The 17,367-nt window shown below is 38.8% G+C and overlaps 2 protein-coding genes across 4 annotated transcripts in view; both read right to left on the bottom strand.

Moving 5' to 3' along the window:
• LOC120484558 (uncharacterized) overlaps positions 1-17,367 on the bottom strand; it is a 30,685-nt gene that overhangs the window by 6,508 nt on the left and 6,810 nt on the right. The window lies entirely within an intron of this gene.
• The window catches only part of znf1035 (zinc finger protein 1035), a 33,141-nt gene continuing 16,678 nt past the window's right edge, over positions 905-17,367 (bottom strand). For 2 of the 3 annotated variants that reach the window (XM_039679609.2, XM_089117660.1), the window contains 2 exons: positions 10,154-10,207; positions 905-10,072 (listed from right to left, as the gene is read on the bottom strand). In XM_039679609.2, coding sequence (XP_039535543.2) covers positions 1,752-10,037 — 8,286 coding nt within the window. In that variant the 5' untranslated portion in view covers positions 10,038-10,072; positions 10,154-10,207 and the 3' untranslated portion in view covers positions 905-1,751. Of the gene's footprint in view, positions 10,073-10,153; positions 10,208-17,367 lie in introns of those variants that run through there. The other variant, XM_089117661.1, reaches the window with a different exon arrangement.

Below are 17,367 nucleotides of genomic sequence, written 5' to 3'. Positions count from 1 at the left end.
CCAGCTACTAGATGACCAAACTAGCGAGAAAATAGGTTGTTCCAAAACAGAACCACCACCTTAAATTTGATATAATTAAGGGATAACTGTTATAGGTCCTGTGGTGGTTTTATATATGTATATATATATATATATATATATATATATATATATATGAAGAGTTCAGATGCAAAAGCCTCTAAATGCCATTTGAAATTTTCTTCTTTAATGATGATTTTTTATCAAACTTGTATATTTAAGTTCAGTAATTTCACTTAAATGGCAATGATAATTACTATTAATTGTTATTTAAGTGAAATTACTGAACTTAAATATACAAGTTTGATAAAAATCATCATTAAAGAAGAAAATTTCAAATGGCATTTAGAGGCTTTTGCATCTGAACTCTTCATATTTATATATATATATATTGTTGACTGGAAACCAGTAAAATAATCATGCAGCAATATATACTTCGGTTTCGAAGAGGACACTAAAAGATGAGACATTTTCTAAATCAATTCACTAAAAAATAGATGAAAAGCAAAACTGAAGTTATAGTGATTCATGCAGGTTTCGTTTTTAATGCTTATGTTATACCAACGCCAAACACACCACACAGTCTGAATCTGAGCATACTTATCAAATGTTATAAAACAGATTAGACTTCTAAAAGTACCAAGTTGGGTAGATCTTGACCTGTAAATATCTTAGACTTCCAATTAAAATAATGGATATTAGAGAAACGTGAAAGGCTACACAACTCTATAATTAACTGAGCGATGGTGAGATTACTCCAATGGCTAAATAGACATGAATGGTAATAGTGAAGGCTGATTAATAAGTGGATAAAAAACATGGCTCAATGTGACTAGTTACCTCAAGTCATTCCAAAAGTGAAAGAAATTTCTCAATAACAGCAAAGTAGATGCAAATGTTTACTAGTTGAAGAAATTATCAACATTGCCATATTATACAAAAGTAAAACTATACATCAGGGTTTATAGTCATATATACGTTAGCACTAATGTAGTTTAAACAGAAAGGGTACAGTATTTTTGTCAAGCCTGCTTTCTCTTCTTTTTTTTGTTGAGCAAAGCCATTGAAGTTAGACAGTTCTTAAAAAGATAAAGCTGGGTTTTAATGAAACGGAATACATCATTTTAACTCAAGGCATTCACATTATATATAACCACGATGTGATGAACCCTTAACTTGACCTTAAATGTTTACAAATACATAGATAGTAAAAAAAAACAAAAAACATTAAGAAATATTAACAATTAAATCTACAAATTTCCTCTAACTTTCAAAATGATGTTTAAAACACGTTTGCCTAATAAATTTAGCAAGGTCAAAAATTACTTCAACAATGAAGGAATGGTGCAGGGTTTTCAACTATACATCCTTGTGAACTGCACCGTGGAACATTAACATCTCCAACAACTTCATTTATGCATGCATATATACCTATAGTTCCATACATCATCTAAATTGCATATTAATATACACACATCAGTCTGAGTACTGTACAAAAGAGAATTTAGTCAGCAGTTCACAGAACTGTAGAACAATATTGTATGAACATTAACAGACCGACTCAGAACTATGGTAAAACACCCACACTATATTTCAAAGTGGATAAAAGCAGTTAGGCCAAGTAAAAAGAACAATGGATTCTATGTACAGTTTATCTTAACAAATAATGTTCAGAAAACTGAATGAGTTTGAATAACCTGCATTGCAGGAAACAGTCATCAGTAATTTGACCTTTATTCATGCATTGGGCTTTGGAAGGGAAAATGTATTGATGATTGGGACTGAAGAGATTCTGCAGAAGCAGCAGCATGAGTCAGCTGATGGTCCTCCAAAAGGTTTAGAAAAGCAAAGGCTTTGTCACATTCTGTGCATTCATAGACAACTTGTCCTACATGGGTTTCCTGGTGCTTTTGCAACTGATCAAACAATGGGAAGGATTTATAGCACATGTCACACCGGAACTCATTGTCCTGACTTTGATGTTCGGCATGTTTCCGTTTATGTTTTGCCAGATCGTGTGCTGTAAGGTAGGTTCTGTAGCATATTGGGCACTTGTGCTGCCTTTTTGCATCATGCAGTCTGCGGTGAGATATGAGACTTGGTTCCGTTTTAAAGGATTCTGAGCACACGTCACACTTGTAAGGCCGTTCATTGTGAATTTGCTGATGCTGCGTAAGGTACCGTTTCTTCGTAAAACCTTTATTACAAACCAAACACTTGAAAGGACGCAGATCCTCGTGATGCTTTTTATGGTGTTCCATTAAACTGCTATTGGAGGAGAACCGTTTTTTACAGATAGGGCAAATAATGAAGTCTTCTCCAACATCAACCTCCTCCTCTTCATCACCTGCTTGAAACTGAGTCCCTGAACTTTGCTTCTTAGAGGAAGAGACCGATGACTCTGAATGGCGCTTGTCTAAAAACGTCAAATTTCGATTACTACAGTGGTGATTGCGGAAAGCATCACTTCCAAGAAAGTTGTCTCCGCATTCGGTGCATTCATACTGTGTAGCAGCAGTCAAATGGCATTGTTCATGTTCATCAAGTTCTTTCTTAGATGGGAAAGTCATATTGCAAACGCTGCACATGTGAGAATGAACAGAGAGGTGATTTGCGAGGTCCAATGCTTGGTAAAAACTCTCAGGACATATGGGGCACTGGTAAATTTTGGCACGCTTCACGGTTTCTACTCGTATAGTCTTTTCACTGGTAGGAAAGTTACTGTCCTTGGAAGCCTTTTCATTCCTGTGGCTTCGTAAATGAGTGAGAAAAAGGTGGTGGTGGGTGAAGCTCATGCTGCAATGATTGCACTGATAAGACCCTGGTCCTGACAACTGATGGCTGAGCTGATGCTTTTTAAGGTGGGAACCATGTAAGAAATACTTGTTGCATTCTGGACATGAGTATGGCCTCTCTTTTGCTGGACTGCAGCCATGTTCTGAGAGCTGCTCCGGATCTGGAAATCTTACTTGACAAATTCCACAGCGATACTTGTACTGCTCAATGTTACTTGATGGAAGGCTTTTACTGGAGATGGCTGAAGTCCCTTGCTTTGTTTGAGGCTGTTGGGGTGGAATCAATGGTGGAAGCTCTTCTTCATGCTCTGTGTGCATCTTCCGATGCTCTGCCCGACTTGTTTTACAGGAAAAGGTTTCATCACAAAGGTCACAGGGAAAGTTTTCATCGCGGTGGGTCACCATGTGCTCAGCTAGTTTCGTTGGGCGAGTGAAGCTCAGTTGACATTTGGTACAGCGGTGGGCACTCTTTCTGATATGTGTTTGCTTGTGTTTGCGCAGGGTGAAGAGCGAGACAAAACCTTTACCACACATTTGACACTGAAACTCAGACTTGTGGCATCGCTGATGTTGTTGCAAGTTCGCTAGCTGAAAAAAGCACTTCCCACATTCCTCACACTCGAAGGGCTTTTCGCCAAGATGACATCTTTGATGATCCTCGAGATTTTCTGATGTTAAGAATGTTTTACCACAAACATGGCAAGGGAAGTATGGGGCAGAATCAGAGTCATTGTCGCTCTCATCTTCATCTTCAAAATTTCTGCTGGACTCTTCCTTATCGGACTCCTGACTTACACTGGCAGATGATTTTTTCAATCCATCAGCGAGGGGTTTGACTGAATCCAGTCCATGTTTTACTTTGCAGTGCTTTGTGTATGACTTTTTTACCGTATAGGTTTTGTCACATGGTTCACACCTATATACTTCAGGGTGCTCTGTTCCTTTTTTCACACTAGGTTCTTTTGAGCTGGGCAGGTGTGCATGCAAATGAGCCATCCTTTGGTGAATGGTCAGGGATTTAGATGTCCAAAACCGCATCTCACAATGGTTACAGACAAAGGGACGACTGGGGTCATGACAAGATTTATGGAGGTCCAGGTCAGAAGGAAAACGAAACCTCTTGAAGCAAATTTCACAAGTATTAACCATTTTTTTCTGATGTTGGATTTTCATATGCCTTTGCAATATACCAGCTTGAGCAAAGACTTTACTGCACAACTGACATCTGTGGATATCTGATTTGCGCTCTTGATCTTCACGGCCATGCTCCTCTAAATGACTTATGAGTCTCAGCCCATCTGTAAAACTCTGATCACACTCAGAACACTGATACTTGTGAACAGCATCTCCTTTTTCTGCATTTCCCTTTTCTGCATCTCCTTTTTCTGCATCGCCCTTTTCTGCAGCTCCCTTTTCTGCATCATTTTCCTGGTCTTGATCTTTACATGAGAACTTAGTCTGCAGTACTCCAGTTCCTGTTGTATTTGAGCCCTTGTTAAATATTAACACAGTGTCATTTAGAGCACAATCTGTTTCGCCTGCACTTTCCAAGGCAGATTCATTATTTGAAATAATTGTGTGACCCTTACATTTTCTTTTGTGTTTCTCCATTCTCGTTTTGGTCCAAAAACCAATATGGCATTTTGTACAAGAAAGGGGGTATACACCATTATGTATGCGCATATGCATACCTAGTCCAGTGCTCCTGGAAAACCGCATGTTGCACTTAGGGCATTTAAGAGGCTTGCTAAGGTCTATGTTTGAACATGCACGTCGCTCCCTTATCGGACTGCTGCTTTCTTGGCTCTGCCCATCCTCCTCATCAAGTGGCTCTTGCTTTATTATTGGCAGGTGATTTGATATCAATTGCTGTTGATCATCAACTGACTCTTGTGGCTGATCAGATCTATGCTTTGCTAAAAAATGCTGCTGGAGCTGTGAAAACAATAAAAAACGGTCACTACAGTTAGCACAGGAGAAACCTTTAATCTTAGTGGGGCTCTTGTTTACCTCTTTAGAAGATCCAGGTGATTTTGAGCTGACAACACAGGTCTTTTGGTGTATAGACAGTGCATCTCGGGTAAACAGGTCACCACACTTGTCACAAAGGACTTTTTCTACATTTTCCCCCTTTCCGTTGCATTTAACCAAGTGTCGTTTCAAATAGTCTGTTCTGATGAAATGCTCTCCGCAGTTAGCGCAGCCATATGGTTTTTCTCCAGTATGAAGACGTAAATGAACCTTCAGTTGTCCCGATAATTTAAAGCGTCGAGGGCAATACTCGCATTGGTATTTAAATTTATTCATGTAATGCACTTGTATGCGTTGCAGAAGTTTGGAGGTTTCCCTGCATGGCTGCTTTTGAACATTGTTCGTGGCAGATGGCACACTTTCCTTTGAAATCTTTTTACATCTGATGTTGAGGTTGTGCCTGCTCAAAGTCTTTTTAGAACTGTATGTTTTGCCACATCTTTTGCAAGGAAAAGGTTTATTGGTAATGTGGAGCATGGACATATGGCGCTTCAGATCACTCTGTGTGGACAACTGCTTAAAGCAAACTGTGCATTGCAATGGGTCACCTTCCTGGGTTTTGCTTTGGGGACTTGTGTTCAAGCTGTCGAGACTCATCTTTACAACTCGCACCTCAAGTCGTCGTTTTCCTCTGCAGCGGGCTTGGTGCAGTTTTAAATGATCATAGCGCGAGAAACAACTTTCACAAGTCTTGCAACGATACGGCTTGACCTCTGTATGAGTGAGGATGTGACGTCTTAGATTTCTGGCTCTCAAAAATGATTTAGTGCAAAATTTGCACTTCAATGCCTCACCATTTTCGCCAGGAACTGCAGTGATGTCCTCCTGATTTTGTGCTTCAGCAAACATTGATTTCATTTTCTTAGATTCTTTTAAACTTTCAAATCTATGTTCCTTAGGTAAACCACCACAAAAAGCCTTGTGTTCCAAGTATCGATCCTGATTGTCAAAATTCTGTCCACAATGTATGCATGCATATGGGGTTTCCTTTGAATGAAGAGAGAGATGTTTCTGGAGAAAACTTCTGGTTCTAAAACATTTAAAGCATTGTGGACATTTATGCTCAAACCGGTCCTTCTCCTTTGTACTAGTTTTGATTTCAGTTGATAGCTTGCCTTTGCACTGCTTTTCGTGACCATCTCTGTAGTTTTTTCTAGAAAAAAATCTCCCACATTTTCTGCATGCAGGTTTTAGCTTGTCTCCATTGCAGATTGCGTCGTGATCCTTAAATTTTCTTTTCCTGTAAAACTTCCCGCACTTTGAACAAGGGAAAACAGTCTTTGCCAAGTGGGCTCTTTCATGAAGTTTCAAATTGTTGGGAAAACGAAAAGAATGTGGGCAGTATGAGCAATTATAGACTTTGTTGGTCTTGCTTAGTGCAGTGTCTACACTCTTTTGCAGTGCAGTGTCTACACTCTTTTCTGCCTGTATTTCTTCAGCATTTGGCGTCTGTACTGACTGCTCCACTGTACATTTTTCCTCATGTACTTTTAGATATTCCTTTCTGGTGAAGTGTCTGCCACAAGTTTGACATGGAAAAGGCCTTTCACCAGTGTGAATGCGGATGTGACGAATCAGCCCAGCATGACTCGAGAACTGGTGTTTGCAGAACTGACATTTGGATACAGAAGGTCCAGGGACATGAGTTAAACAATGCTCACTAAGTGCCTTTGAGTCAGCATAGGCTTCTTGGCAGAGAGCACATTTGAACTCCTCTTTGTAATTTTTTTCTACCTTTAGAGTTCTAGCTTGGTCCTTGGGAGGGATATTTTTTTCTACCTTTAGAGTTCTAGCTTGGTCCTTGGGAGGGACATTTTTTTCTACCTTTAGAGTTCTAGCTTGGTCCTTGGGAGGGAAAATTTCCTCAAGCTTACGTCTTCTCTCATGCACAGCCACATGTCGAAGCAGAAAAACTGGAAACTTAAACTGCAACGGGCAATCGGGGCACTTAAGCATGCCTTTTTTTGGATGGGATTGTCTGTGATTTAACAAATCTCCAATAGATGGCAGAACTTCCCAACAGACTAAACACTGTACATTCCGCTTATGCACATTTTTGTGAGTCACTAGGTGTCCATGCCTGGCAAAATTTTTACCACAGTCTAAACAGCGAAAGGGTTTGTTTCCTTTATGAAGTCGTAAGTGCTTTTTAAACGAGTCCGATAAAGTAAAGGCTTTTCCACAGAAGCGACAAGAGAAAGGAGGGCTTGCATCCTTATCAGCAGATTCTTTGCTAGTTGGCTTTTGACTGGTAGGGCTTGAACTTTTCAAATCGACACCATTACTCTGTTTGTGTTTGATTGCTTTTTTGGCATTTAAAAGCAATTTATGCTTTGCAAGATGGCTGTAGTATCCAGACTTGCTAGAATACACAGATGGACAAAAATTGCATTTGTACCGTGATGCTTTTTGTACAGGAATAGGCAATGTTGACTCTTTGTCCTCATTTTTGGTTTTGATAACTTGCTCCAACTCTTTTCTTTTCTTTCCGTTTCCTTTGGATGTATACAGTTTAAGCTTAACACAAGTTTGCTTGATGTGTCTATTGCGGTTGCTGGCCATGGTAAACACATCCTTACACAAAGGGCATCGATACTTTCCACCAATTTTTCCTTTGCCTTTTTTAGTGTATTCTTTGAGACACTGTTCACGCAAATGGCGTGTCCGATTGTAGGAGTACTTGAAAATGCGAGGACAAATGGGGCATTTAAATTTTGGAAACTTGCTATCTGGGACTGAAGATTTTTCATGAGGAACAATCTTTTGAGAACACTGCTCTCTTTTGTGTTTGTTAAGATTCCAGGTATATTTGAATGCTTTTCCACAGTTATCACACTTGAAGGGCTTCTCATCTGAATGTGATCTAAGGTGTGATTTTAGTTGTGCTCTAAGCCTGAAAGTCTTCCAACAAACTTGACAATGCATTTGTTCAGGCGATTGGCTTGTCTTGGACACATCCATTAGTTTCACATAGCAATTACGAAGTTCTTTGTGGGAGTCAGCTGTTTCAACCATGTCTGGTATATCTGTCTTTCCGAGGGTTGCTTCTGAATGCTCTGCACTCTGTACAGGAGGGTCTAGTATCAAGGGTGTGCAAGCTGCTTTACGCTTGTGTTTTTGACATTTTTGAGCACTAGGGAAGTACAATCCACAACAGTCACATCTATGTTGTGTGACAACTATGTGCTTCAGCTCATGATCTTCATAATACGCTTGACGAACAAAGGACTTCCTACAGTACCTACAAATGAACTTGGCCTTCTCCTCAGTTAGCCCTTTAGTGTATGATGGTGATGATTTTAACTTGTCACTAAGCTTGACTTCCCCACAGAAGTGTTGTGTCAATGCGCCACCATTGAAGGGACATTCACAAGGGGGACAATACTGAGATCTACTGAGATTATGGAGAGAATGTGTGCTGTGGTAGTGCTCGATAAGCTCATCTATACTTTGTGTTGACCCCTGGCACTCAAAGCAATGGTAGTTTTTTCCATTACAAGTTTTCTTCTCAGTTGTTTTAAGGAGAACAACAGGTTGCAGTTTTCTCTTTTGGGTCTTGAAATATGATAAAGAATCTTTGCTTGCAATGGTGCTTTTGTCAGTCAGACATTTGTGCTGTGCAGGATATAAGGAGGTTCTGGATGTCTGGTCAACACATAGTAGAGGATCTTTTGGTGCATCAGTTCCTTCATCCATCCGATTATTAGATTCAAAAGCAGTTTTTAGAAGAACTGGCGGTTCCGTGCGATTAAACAGATTGGACTCATCGACTTGGTTTACATGTGCATTTTTCAGGTGTTTCAGTTCCTCAATGTTTTGTGTTTCACTTTTTAAACCAAAACAAGACTCAAGGAATCCAAAACTACTCCGCTCAACTTGTTCATCAGATGTGAAGCACTTCTGTCCTTCCAGCTGAGAAGAATCTCCATGGCCAGGTTTTGAGGATGTTTTCTTAGGATATGGTTGGTCGCTTTCTAATTGACAGCCACCAAGTGAATCCTTTCCATGGCCAGATATCTCAGTCGTCTCTTGAAATTCAGGATTTGGAGGTGTATTTTTAGGATCTGGGTTCATTCTGTCCAATTGGTAGTCACCACATGGATCTTTTGTAATGCCAGAAATGACAAATGTATCTTCAAGCTCAGGTCTTGATGATGCATTTTCAGCATCTGGGGTTGTCCTTTGCGATTGGCAAACACTTAGTGAATCTATGGTTAGGCAATTGTTTTCATCTTCATAAGAAGCGGAGGAAAGGCAGTTGTTTTCATTTTCATTAAAAGTGGAGGAAGTCTCAATATGATTTGAAGTGGAACCACCGTGAGATGCATCAAGTTCTTTGCAATGCATCGTAGTTTGATCCAAAAAACAATCCAAATCACAAGAATGAAAGTCCTTTTCCTCAATGCGCCCATCTTTTGAAAAAAGCATTACACCGTTCATATTATCCACGCCTTGTACTTCTGTACACGGATCCTCAGAATTTGAGATAAGAGAGTCCTCATTACAAGTATGGTTTACATCACCTTTGCTCTCCCCCATGGTCACTGGAGGTCCAGTGTCCTGCTGTAGATTTATTTCACTCATAACTGCTTTAACAGTACTATGGCAGACCTCAGCAGAAGAAAAGTCCATTGCATTACTTGAATTTTGGTCTCCTTCCTCTAAAGACAGACCTGCCTGGTTTCTACTAATGTTAACTTCAATAGATGAACTTAAATTGCAATCAAGATTTGCATCCATGTCAGAACAGCTGCTAATATCGGAATACTCCACAAGACCGGCATCCGTCTCAAAAGCAGTTTCTAATACGGCCTCGTCAGAACGTTCTTCCGATGTAGACTCAACTTCTGAGTTAGGCAAGGGAAAGGGTGTCATGTTACCATTATAATCTCCTTTATCCCCTGACTTTTCTTGTTCAAGGTCACCTGAACGCATTACATCTTGCCAAGATGATTCACAGCATGAGTCCTGCAGAGAACCAGACTCAAAGTCTTTCATGTCCGATTCTGCAATATCTTGCAAATCCATCATGCTTGAAAAGTTCTCCTTCTCAATTAATTGTTCTATCTCATGTGCAAAGTTCTCCTCTGATTCCACTGGAATTCCATTACATTCCATAGTTCCCACAGACATTTCTGGTCTCTGGTTAGAAAGAATCTGTGCTTGCTGGAAGGCATTCCATTTTTGAGCCATCCTCGTGTTCTCCTCCAAAGGCTAGCTCTCAAACTCTGTAAGACAAATGTCCATGTGATTACCAAAACAGCACACATTTGTAAATAAAATTAAATAGGATGAAATTAAATGCTCACCGCACTTATCCACTACATATCAGTAGGAACATTATAGCTGATTTGCCCAAAGACCTGCATAAAGAAAAAGAAATCTATTTCAAAAGCAGCATATATAAAATCAATTACTGATAAAATTGATGTTTATTGGTATAATATGGATGTCTAAAATACTATCACTAATAGAGATGCACCATTTTGAATTTTTTAGGCCGATTCCGATTTTCATTGAGTTTGACCTGCCGATATCAATTTTAGCCAATTCCGATTTTTTTTTCTAACCACTTTATTTTCAATGGCAAATATTTATTTTCATTTATAAAACCCCAAATACTTTTACCCAAACTGAATAATAAAAACGTTTAAATGGGTAAATTTTCTATAAATATTTTCTCAATAGAAGTGTCCTCATTTTAATTTCTGACATACTCCAGTTCTTGTTAATAAAAAAAAAAAAAAAAAAAAAAAAAAACACTAGACATGCAAATTCTGTGCATTTTGGCCACTATTTGTGTGAAATCATATTTATTTTGTTCATTAAGTGTGCTTTATTTTTTTGTGCTGCTCACGCTCAATTAAAGTTAGACCTGGTGCCAAAACCGCTTCACTGCTGCTCATGCGCCGCTCCTGCTTGGCACTCAAGCACGGCTCCTTCTCCCGGTGTGAATTGCACTCGTTGATTAACATACACACCAAAAAAAAATGCGCGCCGTTCACACTTGCAGTGTAAAACGGCCGTAATTCATAAGGTTTCCTACATGCACTTTCCGTGTGCACGTGTGATGCTGATGTTGCGCAATTTTAATCATTTTAATGAGTGCATTTTGGCATAAAATCAACATGTCAGACTGACCGGCCAGATCTTAGCCGATCACATGAAAATCGGCTAATTCTGGTTACCAGCCGATCAATCGGTGCATCTCTAACCACGAATAATAATAATATCCAACGTAAACTTTCCGAACTGTACTGCCAACTATGTAGTAGCACTGCCACAGCATCATGCTAAGACATTAACGCTTAAGTAATCAGCAGGTAATGAATCAATTAGAAATCTAAGAGCTTTTTGTTCTTGCAGAGCACTTTTGCAGTTCATCTCAGCTTTTGCAAAACTTGCATTTTGCTTTGTTCATCACACAAAGTACCCCGTCATTCTTTCTTGTAATTTTGGAGTGAGACAGAACCAGGCCCCAATCATCTCTGATTATATGCAAAACATCCAGGATATAGAGAGGTTCTCTAACCATACACAAGATCAAAGATACATGGAGTGTGGGCTTCAAATACATTTGAACATAAACAAAAGTTTTCCCCCTTAAATGTCAAGATGAAAATAAAACAGAATACATTTCCCTTTTAAATGTTATTTCTCAGTAGGCTATTTATTGTAAATTATCCATAAACATTTTATGTTTTTATTCATGTGCCTTCAAGCTTTCAAAATAATGTGCAGCAACAGCTCTCTCTTCTGATGACGCATGAGTGCAGACAACCTGTCACTCACATTAGATCGCAGCAATAGCAAACCACAACCATACAAACATCCAATAAATTCCCCGTGCCTAAAATTAAGCCTAGACCTACATTTTTTCTTGTTCGAGACTATTGGACATGTGCCGGTATTCGCAAATACAAATCGCGGTAATGAATATGCACAATATTGTTATTGCGGGCAATACAAAATACCAAGAAAAATAATAGATGATTCGAATTTAGACTTTTAGAACGCACATTAGCTTTTTTTTTTACATCAACCACTTAAACACTGCATACATGTTGCACAAAACACTGCGCACTCTGATGTAAACAATACCCACATGTATAAGCACTGTGTGCATGCAGCGCAGTGCGTACTCTAATGTAAACAATCCTAACATGGAGTAGAAGCATGGCGGAAGGAGCGCAACTCACACATTCAACTTCAGCCTCAAGCACCTTTCAGACAGGACGCAGAATATGCGCACGGGGACGTTTCGTTGCCGCTTTGACCAAAGCACAGACACAGTTCAAAATAGTAAAAAAAAAAAAAAAAAAAAAAAGTAAAAAATAGCAAATCGCATTGTATCTGAAGCAACGCTGAACCCAGCGCACATTCCACGTCCTATCTTTACGCAATTGACACTTTTCACATGCTCTCAAGCAGTGAAAAATAGTGGAGCAAAGAGGACACGACACCGATAGTCTAGACAGAGCAGGTTATTTTTGATATTGAAAAAAAATTAAATAAATCGGCTCTTAGTTTCTGTCCAATGTAACAGATCACTACACCTCGTTCAAGTAACCCGATCATCTGTTACTTTTTATTTAAAAATAAAGTACAATCGATCAATCAGTGTTTTTTCAAACATGGAAAGAGGTCAATAAAACTGCAGGAGAACAATCAAGTCACAGAACGTTACACTTACCTCAGGAAAGTCTTTTAATTACCAGCACATTAGTTGACTAGAAAAAACAGAGGAGTATTTTGCTAAATATGTACACTATTACATATTATATGTTTACTTGTCATTACATAATTGTTATTATAATGAAAAACGCATTATATTTCATTTCTCTCAGTATCTTTACAGCATTATGCGAGATATTTTTTTTCTTGTGAAAAAATAACATGCAGACTGTAGCCTACCATTATAATTTATCCAAATGAGTCAATATCAAATTAAGATTGAAATCCAAGAATTTAATTGAATACAAACAGTGGCCTACCAGTCATTGTACCATGTTAACTTTGTAACATGTCACTAAACGTAATAAAATTCTGTTCAGTTACCATATGTTTTGAAAATAACAATTACTAGAGGTGTGAACCTACACTGGTCTCACGGTTCGGTTCGATTACAATTATAAAGTCTTCGATTCGATTCAATTCGATTATCTCGATGCATCACGATGCATTGACGATGCACTGCATCCTTATTTTTCAATTTTGCTTCACATGTATACAATTTTGTCAATTCAGGGTGGGCGATATGGAAAAAATATCATATCACGATTTTTTTTTGGAAAATCACGATCACGATTTTATTATCACGATTCTTTTTCAATTTGGTTTTAATATTTTGCAAGTGGCTGTTCATTACAGCCAAACTAATGTTAAAAACAAATCCTTAGGTAACAAAAGAAAAATGAAAGGCATACATTTAGGCCAGTGGCGAAGATAAAAATCTTTGTCATTTTCTTTTTTTTTTTATATTAAAAAAAAAGACAAGATAAACATTACACAAATTAATTTTCAAATTAAATAAATAGTGCTTTATTTTTTCAGATGCAGTAGGTGTATTTAGCAGTAGCATTGAAGAAAGTAATTAAATTAACAAATATGAAATTAAAACACTACATAGACTTCACTGAATAAATTGATTCTTATTAAAGCTACTATTAAAGTTCTCAGTCAGTGAGTGATTTTCTTCTTGTGTGTTTTTTATTTTTTATTAACACTAAAGGGATAGTTCCCTCAAAAATGAAAATGGTCTTAATTTACTCCCTCAAGAGGTTTTAAACATGAATACGTTTCTTTCTTCTGTTTAAAATAAAAGTTATTTTGAATAATGTGGGTAACCGAACAGTTGCTGGTCCCCCTGTTTTTTTATAGGTTGTCTCCTGGAAGTTAATGGGGACCAGCAACTGTTTGGTTACCCACATTAAAAAAAATGTCTTTTGTGTTCAGCACGAGAAAGAAATGAATACAGGTATGGAACAATATTAGAGTGAGTAATTAATGACAGATTTTTTTTTTTTTTTTTGTGAACTATCCCTTTAAGGACAAGCGGCAGTACTATTTACTCCTGTCGTTTATAGACCAGCACGCGACGCTTTTAATATAGACGCATATTACACCAGATATTCTCTCAAATGTTTGCTTTCACTTTAGACGTAGCCTGTTTATGTACACATTGTGTGTATTTAACAGTATTAGCATAATAAGACTCGAAAGATAACTTAGTCCAGTATTCAGGCGCAGTTTGACAGGCTTCTAGTGCCTGTGATTGTCGTGGGTATATGCGGTCAGGAAAGCGCACGTTAGAACAGCGCATCAGCGCGTGGATTAAATGTTTAACCAGCAAGGCTTATGCAAGTAATGAACTTTTGTGAATTGCAGTGTCCCGTACCTATTCATTAACGTGTGATGTCTAGGCTACGTCGCGTTGTACAGATTCGGAGGCGCCAGAACTGAACTGATAGAATGCACTGTAACACGATACTACGATATTTCTTCAAAAGCAGATCGTGGAGACATTTTAATCGTCCACGATTAAAAATCGTCATATTGCACACCCCCTTGGAGCATTTTTTAATGCACGCTCTGTCGTTTCGCCACCCTCTGCCATTGTATTGCCGCGAGCACGCAACACGCGGTGCTGACGTCAGAAAAGCGTCAGTACATTATAACCGGTTATGGGCTATTACTGAACCGATACCGAATCGTCCTCGTCTGCATCGCGATGCACCGTAGAAACGATTAATTTTAACACCCCTAACAATTACACATTGTGATGCAAGCTGTTGTTAGATACCCACTATCCATCCGTTTCTCTTGAGCAATTAAAATATTGTGATAATACCATAGCATGATAAAAGCTCAATCAATTAACTGCAGCATGATAATTTCATACCAGTACATGCCTAGTCACTACAGTGAAGAAAAGACGATAACAACTTCTGTTTCATGGCGACTTAAAATGTCAGCATGTGGATGGAGGTTTGTCAAATTCAGTTCCTGGAGGACCTAAGTGCCACAGTGTTTGACATCACTGATCTAGAAGCTTCATTTTCTGAAGGTAAGGTGTAAGAGTGGCCATTTTTTTTTTTTTACACGAAATGTACAATAATATAACCAGCAATGGAAAGAGTTTGATACAAGTTTAAAGATTGTATCAATCTGCCACAATCTCCTAAATATAATGTAGTATTTCTCAACTGTCCTGCATAATTTGCCAAATCAAAAAGGTAGATGTCATGTCAACGATCAAAAGTACATGTATGATCAAAATACTTCAATCAGATCTACCTTCCTACCACCTCTGCTCCAACACACCTGTCTGTAATTATCAAATAGTATAAATTGCAAAGAAAGAGCTTCCAGTTACAGGTATGACCGTTTAAGTGGTAGTAAAAAAGAAAGCCTAAAATGGCCATGAAGCAATGGAAGGGGACAATGTTGAGGAGGAAGAAGGCTGGTTCACCTATTGTGAGCCAAACACGGAGAAGGTGGTGATAGTCTGTGGCTTCTACTGGTATACCAAGTTGGTCCTACATCAAGACACCGACTTAAAACATCTCATGCCATTTTTTACCTTATAAGAAAAAGGACAAGAATGTAGGCTTCGGAACCACTGACTTGTGGGCAGTACTTCAACATATTGTTCAACAGCGCTTTGGGCAACCTGAATTTCCTGATCCCACACCCCTTTCTCCCATCACTTTCAATCTCTCCTCTACTGTGCTCTCCAATACAGCCCAAAACTATAACTAAGAAAGATTTATGAAGACTTCAAACCATGGAATAGTCAGCACAAGACAAAAACCTAACAAAGCTGGGATGAATGATTGATTAACATTTTGAAAACTGTTTTGCAATTTTTTGTCTTAACTTCAAAATTACTGTAAAGAACAAATAAATGGCCAGAAATAAAGTAATAGTTTAGCAATCAATAATGTCAATGTTTGACCTGTAGTGTTAACTAAAAATGTATAAACAACAAATCAATAACCAATAAACATGTTACTAAATCTGGGTGCAGAGAGAACCCAGGGTCAAATACATCTATACTGCTCACCCAATGAGTAGTATGGCCAAATATGCAACATTTATAAAAGTCTAGTATTTTTTTTTTTTTGACTGATCTACTAGGAACAGGAGTACGCTAATTCAGACTGGCATTGTCACCCATCGTCATGTCGACATTACATATCCACGACACCATTGCATGGTGAGATTTTGCAGGTTTCAGAAGAAAAATGTATGCCTATACAGTGAGGAAAATAAGTATTTGAACACCAAGTTCAGTATTTGAACTTGCTATTTTGTAAGTTCTCCCACCCAATCATGGAGGGGTCTGAAATTGTCATCGTAGGTGCATGTCCACTGTGAGACAATCTAAAAAAAACAAAAAAAAACAAAAAAAACAGAAAATCACAATCTATGATTTTTTAACTATTTATTTGTATGATACAGCTGCAAATAAGTAGGCCTATTTGAACACCTGAGAAAATCAATGTTAATATTTGGTACAGCAGCCTTTGTTTGCAATTATAGAGGTCAAACGTTTCCTGTAGTTTTTCCATCAGATTTGCACACACTGCAGGAGGGATTTTGGCCCACTCCTCCACACAGATCTTCTCTAGATCAGTCAGGTTTCTGGGCAGTCGCTGAGAAACACAGAGTTTGAGCTCCCTCCAACGGTTCTCTATTGGGTTTAGGTCTGGAGACTGGCTAGGCCACACCAGAAGCTTGATTTGCTTCTTACAGAGCCCCTCCTTGGTTATACTTGCTGTGTGCTTCCTGTCATTGTCATGTTGGAAGACCCAGCCACGACACATCTTCAAAGCTCTAACTAAGGGAAGGAGGTTGTTCCCCAAAATCTTGCAATACATAGCCCCGGTCATCCTCTCCTTAATACAGTGCAGTCACCCTGTCCCATGTGCAGAAAAACACCTCCAAAGCATGATGCTACCACCCCCATGCTTCACAGTAGGGATGGTGTTCTTGGGATGGTACTCATCATTCTTCTTCCTCCAAACACGGTTAGTGGAATTATGACCAAAATTTTATATTTTGGCCTCATCTGACCACATGACTTTCTCCCATGACTCCTCTGGATCATCCAAATGGTCACTGGCAAACTTAAGACGGGCCTTGACGTGCTGGTTTAAGCAGGGGTACCTTTCGTGCCATGCATGATTTCAAACCATGACGTCTTAGTGTATTACCAACATTAACCTTGGAAACGGTGGTCCCAGCTCTTTTCAGGTCATTGACCAGCTCCTCCCGTGTAGTTCTGGGCTGATTTGATTCTCACCTGCCTTATGGCGCTTTTCCACTTTACAGTACCAGCTCGACTCGGCTCGCCTTTGGTTTTCTACTGTGTTAAAGTTGTACCTGTACCTGCTTTCGGGTACTCTTTTTAGTATCACCTCTGGCGAGGTTCTAAGCAAGCTAAGGCGAGCTAAGCCGGTACTAAAAAGAAAACAATGCCGACTGCTGATTGGTCAGAGAGAATCGTCACCATTCACTG

This window comes from Pimephales promelas, chromosome 12 (genome assembly GCF_988280905.1).
Source record: "Pimephales promelas chromosome 12, fPimPro1.hap1.1, whole genome shotgun sequence".
Classification (NCBI taxonomy): domain Eukaryota; kingdom Metazoa; phylum Chordata; class Actinopteri; order Cypriniformes; family Leuciscidae; genus Pimephales; species Pimephales promelas.
Note: the sequence above shows the minus strand (reverse complement) of the source record. Positions and strands in the feature narration are given on the sequence as shown.